This window comes from Ovis aries, chromosome 3 (genome assembly GCF_016772045.2).
Source record: "Ovis aries strain OAR_USU_Benz2616 breed Rambouillet chromosome 3, ARS-UI_Ramb_v3.0, whole genome shotgun sequence".
Classification (NCBI taxonomy): Eukaryota; Metazoa; Chordata; class Mammalia; order Artiodactyla; family Bovidae; genus Ovis; species Ovis aries.
In genome coordinates, this window is record NC_056056.1 from 105,249,551 (window position 1) to 105,262,769 (window position 13,219).

Genomic DNA, 13,219 nt, shown 5'->3' on the forward strand with positions numbered 1-13,219 from the left:
TCTGCCTCCCTTTTATAAAGATACATGTGATTGTATTTAGGACCCACCAGTTAATACAGAATTATCTCTTCATTTTATGAATCTTGACTTGATCACACATACAAAGACTCTTTTTCCTTATAAAGTAATGTTTGCAGATTCTAGGAATTAGGACCTGGTATCCTTAAATGGCATCACTCAGCCTACAGTACACATCCTCTTTTGGGTTATTTGAGCATTCTTCAGGGTTTTGAGCTACCTATATTTCTATGTACAGTGTTTTGTTTTGTTTTGTTTTCCTTTTCATGGATGCCTTAGGGATTATAAAATAGCTATCAAACTTTTTACAGTCTACTTAAAATAAATATTTGGCCTCTTCAGGTGGAATAAGGAAGCCTTACCATCATAGAGTTTCTTTCACCCTCTCCCTTCTGTGTATCATAAGCATCTTGTAAGTAATCTACGTACATAGGAAACCACATCAGACAATATTATAGGTTTTGCTTTCAGTCATTACACACATTTTAAAAGAATTCAAGAGAAAAATAGTCGGATATTTACCATTTCTATTGCTCTTCCTCCATTCCTGATATTGCAAGTTTCCTTTTACTGTTTTCTTCTGACTGAGAAACTGTTTTTTTGTTTTATTTTGTCTTATTATTTTTTAATAGTTAATTTTTGCTGCATATAGTTGTTCTGACTGAGGAACTCTTAGCAATTCTTTTAGAGCAGTCTGCTGATAACAAATGCTACTGGTGTTTCTTCATTTGAAAATGTCTTTATCTCATTTTCAGTCCTGAAGGATATTTTTATTCACTCCTGGGATGTACCTGCTATTTTAGTACTTAAAAAGAATGTTGCAACACTTCTTTCTAGCCTCCAAGGTTTCTGATAAGAAATCCAGTTATTAAAATTATTTTTCTCCTAGAGGTAATGTATAATTTTTTTTCCAGCTGCTTTCAAGGTTTTTTTGGGCTTTGTTTTCATTTCAAGATGTTTGATTTTGTTGTATCTGGGCATGGATTTCTTGGTGTTTATTCTTTGAAGTTCACTAAACTTCTGAAACCTGCACATTTGTAGAGTTCCCCACCCCTGCAATGTGAAGACTTTTTCAGCCATTAAATCTTCAAGTATTTTTCCACTCCTGTATCCTTCCTTTCTCCTTCTGGAATGATGTTAAGGATAGATCTTTTATTATAGGCCCACAGGTTCCTGAGACTTTCTTGTTTTCAGTCTATTTTCTCTCTCTGCTGTTCAAGTAGAGTAATTTCCATTGTTCCACCATCCAGCTCACTAACTCTTACCTCTGTTTCCCCCATCCCAATGCTGTTGATTTTTCTCTTGATCACTGTAATTTTAGTTCTAACATTTCCATTCTCTTCTGTATCATTTATTTCTGCACTGAAACCTATCACTTTGCCTTTTGTTTCAAGATGGTTTGTGACCACTTGTTAGAGAATTTATTTTACGTTTTTAAAAATTACTTTTTGTTGGAGTGTAGTCATTTCACAATGTGTTAGTTTCTACTGTGCATTGAAGTGAGTCAGCGACACAGATACATACATCCCTCCTTTTTAGTTTTGGATTTCCTACCCACGTAGGTCACCACAGAGCACTGAGTAGCATTACCTGTGCTACACAGTAGGTTCTTATTAGTTCTCTATTTTATACGTAGTATCAATAGTATATATATATATATCAATCTCCGTCTCAGTATATAGTGTGATAGATACGCCAATCGACATGTATACATGGCAATAGTATATATATGCATGTCAATAGTATATATACATGTCAATAGCACATATACATGTCAGTATACATATGTCAATAGTATATATACATGTCAATAGAATATATACATTTTCAATAGTATATATATGTCAGCATATATACATGCCAATAGTATATATACATGTCAATAGTATGTATATATCAATCTCAATCTCAATATATAGTATATATATATGTCAATCAACATATATATGTCAATCTCAATAGTATATATACATGTCAATAGTATATATATATGTCAATAGTATATATACATGTCAACCTCAGTCCCCCCCTTGGTGTCCATGTGACTGTTCTCTACATCCGGGTCTCTATTTCCGCTTTGCAGATGAGATCCTCTCTACCATTTTTTCTGGGCTTCCCTGGTGACTCAGACAGTAAAAAATCTGCCTGCAGTGTAGGAGACATGGGTTTGATCCCTGGGTCAGGAAGATCCCTTGGAGAAGGGCATGGCTACCCACTCCAATATTCTTGCCTGGAGAATTCCATGGACAGAGGAGCCTGGCGGGTTACAGTCCATGAGGTTGCAACGAGTTGGACGTGACTGAGAAACTAACACTTTTACTTACCATCTTTCTAGATTTCACATTATGCATTAATATACATTATTTGTTCTTCTCTTTCTGACTAACTTTACTCTGTGCTATCAAAGGTGTTTTAAAGCTTTTGCCAAATAATTCCAACATCCATGCCATTTTTTTGTTGGAATGTGTTAATTGTCTTTTTCTACATAGATTATATTTCCCTTGCCCTTCATGTGCTGAACTTTAAAAAATTACTTTCCAGACATTTTTGTTTTTGTACCACACAGCCTGTGGGATCTTAGTTCCCTAGCCCGGGATCAAACCCCAGGCCTGAGTGGTGAGAGTGCAGAGTCCTAAACACTGGGCCACCAGGGAATTCCCCGTTTCCCGGGCATTTTGAGTATCATGTTATGAGACTCTTTTAGAACCCCACTGAAGAATGTTAGTATTTTCGTGTCAGCCGTGAGTGTGTCTGGTTTGGGGGCTGTGTTCAGCTCACCTTTCGCTCACTGTGGCCTCAGTGTCACTTTGGTCTTCAGAGCCTTTGCAGTTCTGTTCTGTTCTGTCCCACATACGCACCACACAGTGGCCAGTCGGACACCGGGATCTCGTTTATTTGCTAGTTCAGTGGTCAGAGTGTTTTGGGTGCTGATGAGCATTAGATCCGTGTATGCACACCTGGGGCTGAGCCCAGAAGTTCATAAGCACGTTTCTGGGGCTCCCTCTCCATGACCTCCGTGGTACTCTCTGCTTCCTCAGGGCTCCGTTTTCCATCCTTGGTCTGCTGCATATGACTCCAAGGACAAGCAGCTTGGGGACTAGGAAAAAAATTAAACTCACCAGCTGTTTGGTGGTACTCTAAATTCTGGTCTTCTTCCCCAGTCTGCCTCCTATGAGTTTTCAGCTCCTCGGATCGCTTCTCCATCTTTCTGTCCAGGAGCTGTGGCTACATTCAGGATTATTGTGAGGGCTGAATGAGATGCGTGTACAATGCCTTGCAGTGCCTGGCACATAGTAGATGCTTAATAAATACTGGTTATTACTGTTCTTCGGACAGAGATTTCCAAGGGGCACATGTACTTAAGAGTAAGAAGAACAGTAAAATATTATTCTGACAGTATAGTAGGTATAGGAGGGAAGGTGTAATTTGAGATACATGTACAGAAACCAAGAGCTGTTTAGAGAGGGCACCCTGATGACCATAAGTCTAAGGACACTATATGAATGGGGAATGGGATGATGAGGGAATGCTTATCCAGGGACAAATACAAAGGGTAGCATTTAATAAATGTCAGCATGCTCAAATCCCAGTATAACGTGAGGCTTGACAAATACTCTGATGAAGATGTCAAAGGCTCTTTTTAGCTACACTCAGAGTTTGAGGAGACAGATGACTGGTGTGGGGAAGAAAGCTTTGATGTTCATAAATGCAAGAGAAAGCAGTCCTACCTGTCTCCCAAATTCCCGTCTTCTCTCTAAATCGGGAAGGACGCAGTTATGAGATGTGAAACTACAGAGGACAGAAGAGACGTCAGAAAATCATAAACGAGCAAATGCCCACGTTTTAAAAAAAAGAAACAATGGCTGTGGAAACTATGGAACTTAAGACTGATACAAATCCAAGTTAAAATGTGAGGGAAAGTGAGTCGTAGTAGTTTATGAGCAATGAGAGAAAGATGGCCACAGGACCTACCTGGCGCTCCAGTGGCTAAGACTCCACACGCCCAATACAGGGGCCTGGGTTTCATCCCTGGCCAGGGTGACATGCTGTAACCAAAGACCTCGCATGGCGTGACAAAGACGGAAGATCCTGCATGTCACAGAGTAAGACCTGTCTCAGCCAAATAGCTATACCTTCCTAAATTTGTATTAAAAGAAAGAGAGAAAAAGATGGTCACTAGGAGCCTGTCTGTGTTCACTATGGCTAAGCTCTTGCTAAACTAATCTTATTTCCTTTCTTAATCAGGTTACTGGAATACTAAATACTTGATGTATCTTGATTTTGACCAACACCTTCCAGACCCTTAGGATATCCTTATGTACAAGCTAGAGGAATATGAGTTAAATGATAGTCTATTAAAGAGATTCTCAAATATTTGAATGAAAAGTTTTAGACCCGTCAGTTGGGTTCCAGCATATAAAGACATAGGTGGGACTTAACAATTTGTAAAATGATACAAACATGTGAGGTGACTGAATCAATATTCTTAGAGATTTGGGGGACTTGAGGTAGGTGGGATGTGTATATGTACGTATAAGTTGGTTGAAAACAGTTCATAGAGAAAAAGACATAGCAGGAGTGTCAAATGAGCAAGCATTCAATGTAAATCAAATTTGCATCATATTCTTTCAGCCATTGCTTCAAAAAACCATTATGTGACTCTCATAAAAGCAAATTCCGTTCACCTTGCTTGTAAAAGTTTAGAGTCCAGAGCAGGACAGCAATGGTGCCCCACCACTAGTGATGAGAAACCCCTGGGTACTGTGCTCATCCCGTGGGACACCTTGGCGAAGAGAATTACACATTTAAAAGACGCCACCAGGTTCAAGGTGGCACAAGAGCTGGAAGCTGCAAGGTGAGAAAAATGACAGTCTGTGAAGGCTGATCATCTGGAGAAAGACTAAGTAGGGATGCAAAACTTATCTTTACACTTGTTAAGAGCTGTTGTCTGGATACTTCCATATGTTCCTGCTCTGCTCCTTAGGCAGCAAAAGTTATAGGATTAATAGCCAGGAAGTATACGAAATTGGATGTCAGCCAGTCTCTGACCGTCTACCAGCTCCTTTTCCAGTCCCTAGGCACACAGAAATGAGCAGGACAAGGCCCCTTTCTGACAGAGTCAGCACTCCATAAATTCAGGTTCCACATAAACAAGTGCTCAATAGGCAATGGTTCCTCCAAGAGTAGATAGAAGAACTGGATGCCTCTATGGCACTGAGCTCCCATCTCTGGAACATAAAAGGAGACATGCTCAGGTTCTCTTTAAGGATCTAAGGCTGGGCTGATGGTGTTTGGAGGTGGTGTTCTGGTGGCAACCAAGAATAAGGATGCCTGTTTCCCCAGACAAGCAAGAGGCTAGCCAAAGAAGAGTTTGAACTGTGTTCAAGGAGAAAAGCAGAAATTCAAAGCCAGAGAAGTGGCCCTGAGCATCAGATACACCAGAGCCGCGAACCATCATCAGGAGGACAAGTCAGGAGTCGACAGAAGGGCAGAGAAGCTATAGGGCCGAACAGTCAGGGAGCATGACGTGACCCTGGTGAAAGAGGGCAGTCTGGGAGGTAAGGGGGTAAAGAAGATGTGGCTCATATATATACAATGGAACATTACTCAGTCACGAAAAAGAGGGAAACAATGCCATTTGCAGCATCATGGGTGGACCTAGAGATTATTATACTGAGGGAAGTACGTCAGAAAAAGAGAAATACTGTGGAGATCACTTATTTATGGAAGCTAAATATGATGCAAATGACTTATCTACAAAATAGAAATGGACTCACACACATAGAAAACACATTTGTCATTGCCGAGGAGGAGGAGAGGGGAAGAAGGAATTCGGAGTTTCATGTTGGTAGCGTAACGCTATTATATATGGACTGGGTAAACAGCAAGGTCCAACTCTGTAGCGCAGGGAACTGTATTCAATACCCTCTGATAAACCAAAATGGAAAAGAATATGAAAAAGAAGATGCATGTACATATGTATGGGGCTTCCCTGGTAGCTCAGTGGCAAAGAATCCATCTACTAATGCAGGAGACATGGGTTTGAACTCTGGGTTGGAAAGATCCCATGGAGAAGGGAATGGCAACCCACTCCAGTGTTCTTGTCCTGGAGAATCCCATAGAAGATCCTGGCAGGCTACAGTCCATAGGGTCATAAAGAGTCAAACATAACTAAGTGATTAACACAATTCACTAGATCAGTTCATTTCATATAAAACTGAATCACTATTCTATGCTGCAAAAAGTAACACAACATTGTAAATCAACTATACATCAATGACCTTTTTTTAAAGGTGGCAGTCTAGGAAGAGGTCTGGGAATAGTGCCAGAAGTCGGAGTCTGTGAGTGGCTCCAAGAGATCTTGAACTTGAGATAGAACTGGACTAAGGCTGGATGACCACCTGTGGTGGTCATTAGGGATGGAACATATGCCAGACATCCCCCATCTGCCTCTCCGTCTCTTATTCTCCACCATTCTCAACCCTACTCTGGGCCGAGGAAATTGATCTTCTTAACTTGCATCACACCTGGAGCCAGGAATCCTGGAGTGCAAAGTCAAGTGGGCCTTAGGAAGCATCACTGTGAACAAAGCTAGTGGAGGTGATGGAATTCCAGCTGAGCTGTTTCAGATCCTAAAAGATGATGCTATTAAAGTGCTTTACTCAATATGCCAGCAAATTTGGAAAACTCAGCAGTGGCCATAAGACTGGAAAAGCTCACTTTTCATTCCAATCCCAAAGAAAGGCAATGGCAAAGAATGTTTAAACTACAGCACAATTGCTCTCATCTCTCACGCTAGCAAAGTAACACTCAAAATTCTCCAAGCCAGGCTTCAGCAGTACCTGAACTGAGAACTTCCAGATGTTCAAGCTGGATTTAGAAAAGGCAGAGGAACCAGAGATTAAATTGCCAATATCCACTGGATCATAGAAAAAGCAAGAGAATTCCAGAAAAATCTACTTCTGCTTCACTGACTATCCTTTGACTAGGTGGATCACTTGCAACAATTGTGGGAAATTCTTCAAGAGATGGGAATACCAGACCACCTTACCTCCTGAGAAGTCTGTGCGCAGGTCAAGAAACAACAGTTAGAACTGGACATGGAACAATGGACTGGTTCCAAATTGGGAAGGGAGTATGTCAAGGCTGTATATTGTCACCTTGCTTATTCAACTTATATGCAGAGTACATCATGCAAAATGCCCGGTTGGATGAAGCACAAGCTGGAATCAAGATTGCTGGGAGAAATATCAATAACTCAGATATGTAGATGACACCAGCCTTATGGCAGAAAGCAAAGAGGACCTAAAGAGCCTCTTGATGAAAGTGAAAGAGGAGAGTGAAAAAGCTGGCTTAAATCTCAGTTCAGTTCAGTTCAGTTGCTCAGTTGTGTCCGACTCTTTGTGACCCGTGAATCGCAGCACGCCAGGCCTCCCTGTCCATCACCACCTCCCGGAGTTCACTCAGATTCACGTCCATCGAGTCCATGATGCCATCCAGCCATCTCATCCTCGGTCGTCCCCTTCTCTTCCTGCCCCCAATCTCTCCCAGCATCAGAGTCTTTTCCAATGAGTCAACTCTTTGCATGAGGTGGCCAAAGTACTGGAGCTTCAGCTTTAGCATCATTACTTCCAAAGAAATTCCAGGGTTGATCACCTTCAGAATGGACTGGTTGGATCTCCTTGCAGTCCAAGGGACCCTCAAGAGTCTTCGCCAACACCACAGTTCAAACACATCAGTTCTTCGGCACTCAGCCTTCTTCACAGTCCAACTCTCACATCCATACATGACCACAGGAAAAACCATAGCCTTGACTAGGTGGACCTTAGTCGGCAAAGTAATGTCTCTGCTTTTGAATATGCTATCTAGGTTGCTCATAACTTTTCTTCCAAGGAGTAAGCATCTTTTAATTTCATGGCTGCAGATGCCATGATCTTCGTTTTCTGAACGTTGAGCTTTAAGCCAACATTTTTGCTCTCCTCTTTCATCAGGAGGCTTTTTAGCTCCTCTTCACTTTCTACCGTAAGGGTGGTGTCATCTGCATATCTGAGGTTATTGATATTTCTCCCGGCAATCTTGATTCCAGCTTGTGTTTCTTCCAGTCCAGCGTTTCTCATGATGTACTCTGCATACAAGTTAAATAAGCAGGGTGACAATATACAGCCTTGACGTACTCCTTTTCCTATTTGGAACCAGTCTGTTGTTCCATGTCCAGTTCTAACTGTTGCTTCCTGACCTGCATACAGATTTCTCAAGAGGCAGGTCAGGTGGTCTGGTATTCCCATCCCTTTCAGAATTTTCCAGTTTCTTGTGATCCACACAGTCAAAGGCTTTGGCATAGTCAGTAAAGCAGAAATAGATGTTTTTCTGGAACTCTCTTGCTTTTTCGATGATCCAGCGGATGTTGGCAATTTGATCTCTGGTTCCTCTGCCTTTTCTAAAACCAGCTTGAACATCAGGAAGTTCACGGTTCACGTATTGCTGAAGCCTGGCTTGGAGAATGTTGAGCATTACTTTACTAGCGTGTGAGATGCGTGCAATTGTGCAGTAGTTTGAGCATTCTTTGGCATTGCCTTTCTTTGGGATTGGAATGAAAACTGACCTTTTCCAGTCCTGTGGCCACTGCTGAGTTTTCCAAACTTGCTGGCATATTGAGTGTAGCACTTTCACAGCATCATCTTTCAGGATTTGAAAGAGCTCAACTGGAATTCCATCACCTCCACTAGCTTTGTTTGTAGTGATGCTTTCTAAGGCCCACTTGACTTCACATTCCAAGATGTCTGGCTCTAGATTATTGATCACATCATCGTGACTATCTGGGTCGTGAAGATCTTTTTTGTACAGTTCCTCAACATTCAAGAAATGAAGATCATGGCATCTGGGCCCATCGCTTCATGGCAAATAGATGAGGAAACAATGGAAACAGTGACAAACTTTATTTTCTTTGGCTCCAAATCACTACAGATGGTGATTGCAGCCATGAAATTAAAAGACACTTACTTCTTGGAAGAAAAGCTATGACAAACCTAGACAGCATATTAAAAAGCAGAGACATTACTTTGCCAACAAAGGTCCATCTAGTCAAACCTATGGTTTTTCCAGTAGTCATGTATGGATGTGAGAGTTGGACCATAAAGAAGGTTGAGCACTGAAGAATTAATGCTTTTGCACTGTGGTGTTGGAGAAGACTCTTGAGAGTCCCTTGGACAGCAAGGAGATCAAATCAGTCCATCCTAAAGGAGATCAATCCTGATTATTCATTGGAAGGACTGATGTTGAAGCTGAAGCTCAATACTTTGGCCACCTGATGCAAAGAGCTGACTCATTGGAAAAGACCGTGATGCTGGGAAAGATTGAAGGTGGGAAGAGAAGGGGACAAGAGAGAATGAAATGGTTGGATGGCATCACTGACTCAATGGACTTGAGTTTGAGCAATCTTCGAGAGTTGGCGATGGACAGGGAAGCCTGGCGTGCTGCAGTCCATGGGGTCCCAAAGAGTCGGATAGGACTGAGTGACTGAACTGACCTTACATCAGGGGAAGGAATTCTTGCCCTCTGGATCCAGTTAGGGTCTGAGAACAGGAAGCCTCACCTAGAGATCAGAGACAGGGAGAAGAATAAGGTCGAATATCGCTGCCCCTTGCCTGCCTTCTTGTGAGATCACCTTGGGGTTTCCATGCTCCTTGATGAAGGTCACGGCTCCTCTGAAGGTGTCACTGAATAGAGTTCTCTCTTCCAGGATCCAGTAGTCCCTCCCTGCTCTCTTCCCTCCCAACCTAGAGGCAGTAACAGCTGAACTTCACAGTAATACAGAAAGTGGGAAACAGATGTGGGTAGAGATAGAGCAAGACTGGCCATGAGTGGGTAACTATTAAAGCTGGATGACATGAACATGGAGGTGCTTTATACTATTGTCTCTCAGTTCAGATCAGTCCAGTCACTCAGTCATGTCCGACTCTTTGCGACCCTATGAACCGCAGCATGCCAGGCCTCCCTGTCCATCACCAGCTCCCGGAGTCTACCCAAACCCGTGTCCTTCGAGTTGGTAGTGCCATCCAGCCATCTCATCCTCTGTCGTCCCCTTCTCCCCCTGCCCCCACTCTACTTTTGTATAATTTTGGAATTATTAAATGTGAAAAGTTAAAAGAACAGTTAATTCAGAAGTTACTTGCTGGAACTTCCATGCAGTCCATTGGTTGACTCTGTGCACCCAGTGCAGGGGCCACAGGTTTGATCCCTGGTTGGGGAAGATCCTACATGCTGCATGGTGTGGCCAAGTAAAATAAAGTAAAATAATTACCTGCTGATACAGTAAAACTCATCTATTATTGCTGGATGCCACTGATACCATGAAGGAGGTCTGTGTGAAGCTTTCAGAAACATGATAGAAAAAATATACTGAAATACAATGCAAATGAGGAGTGCTATTTTTATGAAGGTTGAATCAAACAGCATATTCAATGAAAAATATCAAGATGATATTATTCAGAATGTGTGTTTAGAGTATTCTTTCATGGATCAAGAAAAAAGCAAACAGATACATTACATTTATCTTTTAAAATATGTTGTGAGTGGACCTTGCTTCTAAACCTAGAGAAGGGAATGGCTACCCACTCCAGTATCCTTGCCTGGAGAATTCCATGGAGAGAGGCTACAGTTCATGGGATCACAGAGTTGGACACAACTGAGTGACTAACACTTGCTTCTAAGTAACCTGGGATAGGAAAGAATTAGAGATTACAGATGAAGCAAGACTGGCTGTGAGCTTATATTTGTTGAACTGGGAGGATGGAGACATGGAAGCTGATTACACTATTTTTTAATAATTTTATCTATGCTTCAAATATCTCCATAGAGTGGTTTCAAAACATAAAACATAAACTGCATGTCCAGAATGTGACCGTTTTCAGACTTAGAGAGTGAATTTATGGTTACTAGGGAGAAAGCATTGGGTAGGAGGGATAGAGTGGGAGTTTGGGACGGACAGGTACACACTGCTATCTTTAAAACAGATAACCAACGAGGACCTGTATAGCACAGGGAACTAGACTCAGTATTCTGTAAGAACATAAATAGGAAAGGAGTTTGAAAAAGAATGGATATTTGTTCAGGCAAAACTGAATCACTTGGTTATATATCTGTAACTAACACATCAATGTTAGTCAATTATATCCCGTAGAAAATAAAAATTTTTTAAATGTGACCATTTTACATTAAGTATGTATTAGCTTTTCTGATTTTAGAAAGTATATTATGTTATTTCTCATTCACTTCCTTAGATTCTGCAATTTCTAACATATTCTTCCATTTCTTTCCTCCCCCCACAACCCTTAGTTTTGTCTGCTATATGGAACCAAGCTTGTGTTCCAGGAGCGAGCGTGGTATCTAGAACATAAATATTTGACTCCCATGACCAGCATGAGGATTAGGCGTCAGGTAAGAATCCCCCCGGGGTGCAGAAGAAACCCTTCATACCTCAGCTGTCGGCTCTTTGCTTTTTTAGAAAACACTCCTGCCAATCTTTGGTTGATGGTTTCCACTCATGAATTTTTATGCCTCTGGGATTTCGCATATGTGTTTTCATTGCCTACCGTGATCATATTACACTTCAGAGTTTAAGTGACAAGGAAGTGATTCACAGTTTTTTCTTTTTTAAAAAGTTTTTAATTGAAGGATAATTGCTCTACAATGTTGTATTCATTTCTGCTGAACAACAACATGAGTCAGCTGTAAGTGTACATATATCTCCTCTTTCTTGAGCCTCCCTCCCACTGTTGGATGAACTTCTAATGTGTAATGGATAGGAGGGAATCGAAAGTGTTATAAAAAGATTAAAAAGAGGTATGAAATCATTTTCATTTTCTTACTTCTTACCAAAGCCTAGTAAGTCATTCTTTATATCTGGAAAAAAAGACCTGGTGGTATTTTGTCAGTAGTTGCAATTGGAATTCAGTATGACAACCACAGAGCACCTGAAAATGAAGATAAAGCCAGCGAATCATCCCCAAGATGCCGCTCTAGAAAAAGGCCATCGAACAAGCATAATCAGCCAGAAGCATTTTCTGGATTTCCCCTTTCTTCCAGGCCCCTCATTGCTGCTGCTGCTGCTAAGTCACTTCAGTCGTGGCCGACTCTGTGCAACCCCAGAGATGGCAGCCCACCAGGCTCCCCCATCCCTGGGATTCTCCAGGCAAGAGTAGCGGAGTGGGGTGCCGTTGCCTTCTCTGAGGCCCCCTGTTAGACGCTGAAAAATACACACAAGTATATTGTCAGTCTCTGTATTCAAGGGAGCCTAGTATAGCTGGGGACACAAAACTGCCTTTATTAACACAAATAACACAAGAAAATGGAGCTCTTTAATGAACTTGACCACAAGAATAATTTGAGTTCACTGGACACTTAGGAGTTAATGGGCTTTCCTGGGGGCTCAGACAGTATAAAGAATCTGCCTGCATACAGAAGACCCGGGTTTGATCCCTGGGGTTGGGAAAATCCCCTGGAGAAGGGAATGGTAACCCACTCCAGTACTCTTGCCTGGAGAATACCATGGACAGAGGAACCTGGTGAGCTACAGACCATGAGGTTGCAAAGAGCGGGACACAACTGAGAGGCTAACACTAGGAATTAATGGTGTTCTTTGCTCAGCCTTGGAGAGGGGAAAATTCACAGTGGAGGGAGAGATTCAAATGGGGAGGAAGAAATGCAAGTGAACCTTCAGATGGGGTTGTTGTTGTTGCTCAAGTTGCTCAGTCATGTCCGACTCTGCAACCCCATGGATTGCAGCATGCCAGGCCTCCTTGTCCATCACCAACTTCTGGAGCTTACTCAAACTCATGTCCATTGTGTTGGTGATGCCATGCAGCCATCTCATCCTCTGTTGTCCTCCTCTCCTCCCGCCTTCAATCTTTCCCAGCATCAGGGTCTTTTCCAAAGAGTCAGCTCTTTGCATCAGGTGGCCAAAGTATTGAGCTTCAGCTTCAACATCAGTCCTTCCAATGAATAATCAGGATTGATCTCCTTTAGGATGGACTGATTTGATCTCCTTGCTGTCCAAGGGACTCTCAAGAGTCTTCTCCAACACCACAGTTCAAAAGCATTAATTCTTCAGTGCTCAACCTTCTTTATGGTCCAACTCTCACATCCATACATGACTACTGGAAAAACCATAGGTTTGACTAGATGGACCTTTGTTGGCAAAGTA

At 41.9% G+C, this 13,219-nt stretch overlaps 1 protein-coding gene across 2 annotated transcripts in view; it reads left to right on the top strand.

Moving 5' to 3' along the window:
- The window catches only part of ACOXL (acyl-CoA oxidase like), a 372,099-nt gene that overhangs the window by 334,671 nt on the left and 24,209 nt on the right, over nucleotides 1-13,219 (top strand). For both annotated transcript variants that reach the window (XR_006059556.1, XM_042248150.1), the window contains exon 18: nucleotides 11,353-11,454. Coding sequence is in view for 1 of the 2 variants with exons in the window: in XM_042248150.1 (XP_042104084.1) it covers nucleotides 11,353-11,454 (102 nt within the window). In the remaining variant the exon portion in view is untranslated. The remainder of the gene's footprint in view (nucleotides 1-11,352; nucleotides 11,455-13,219) is intronic.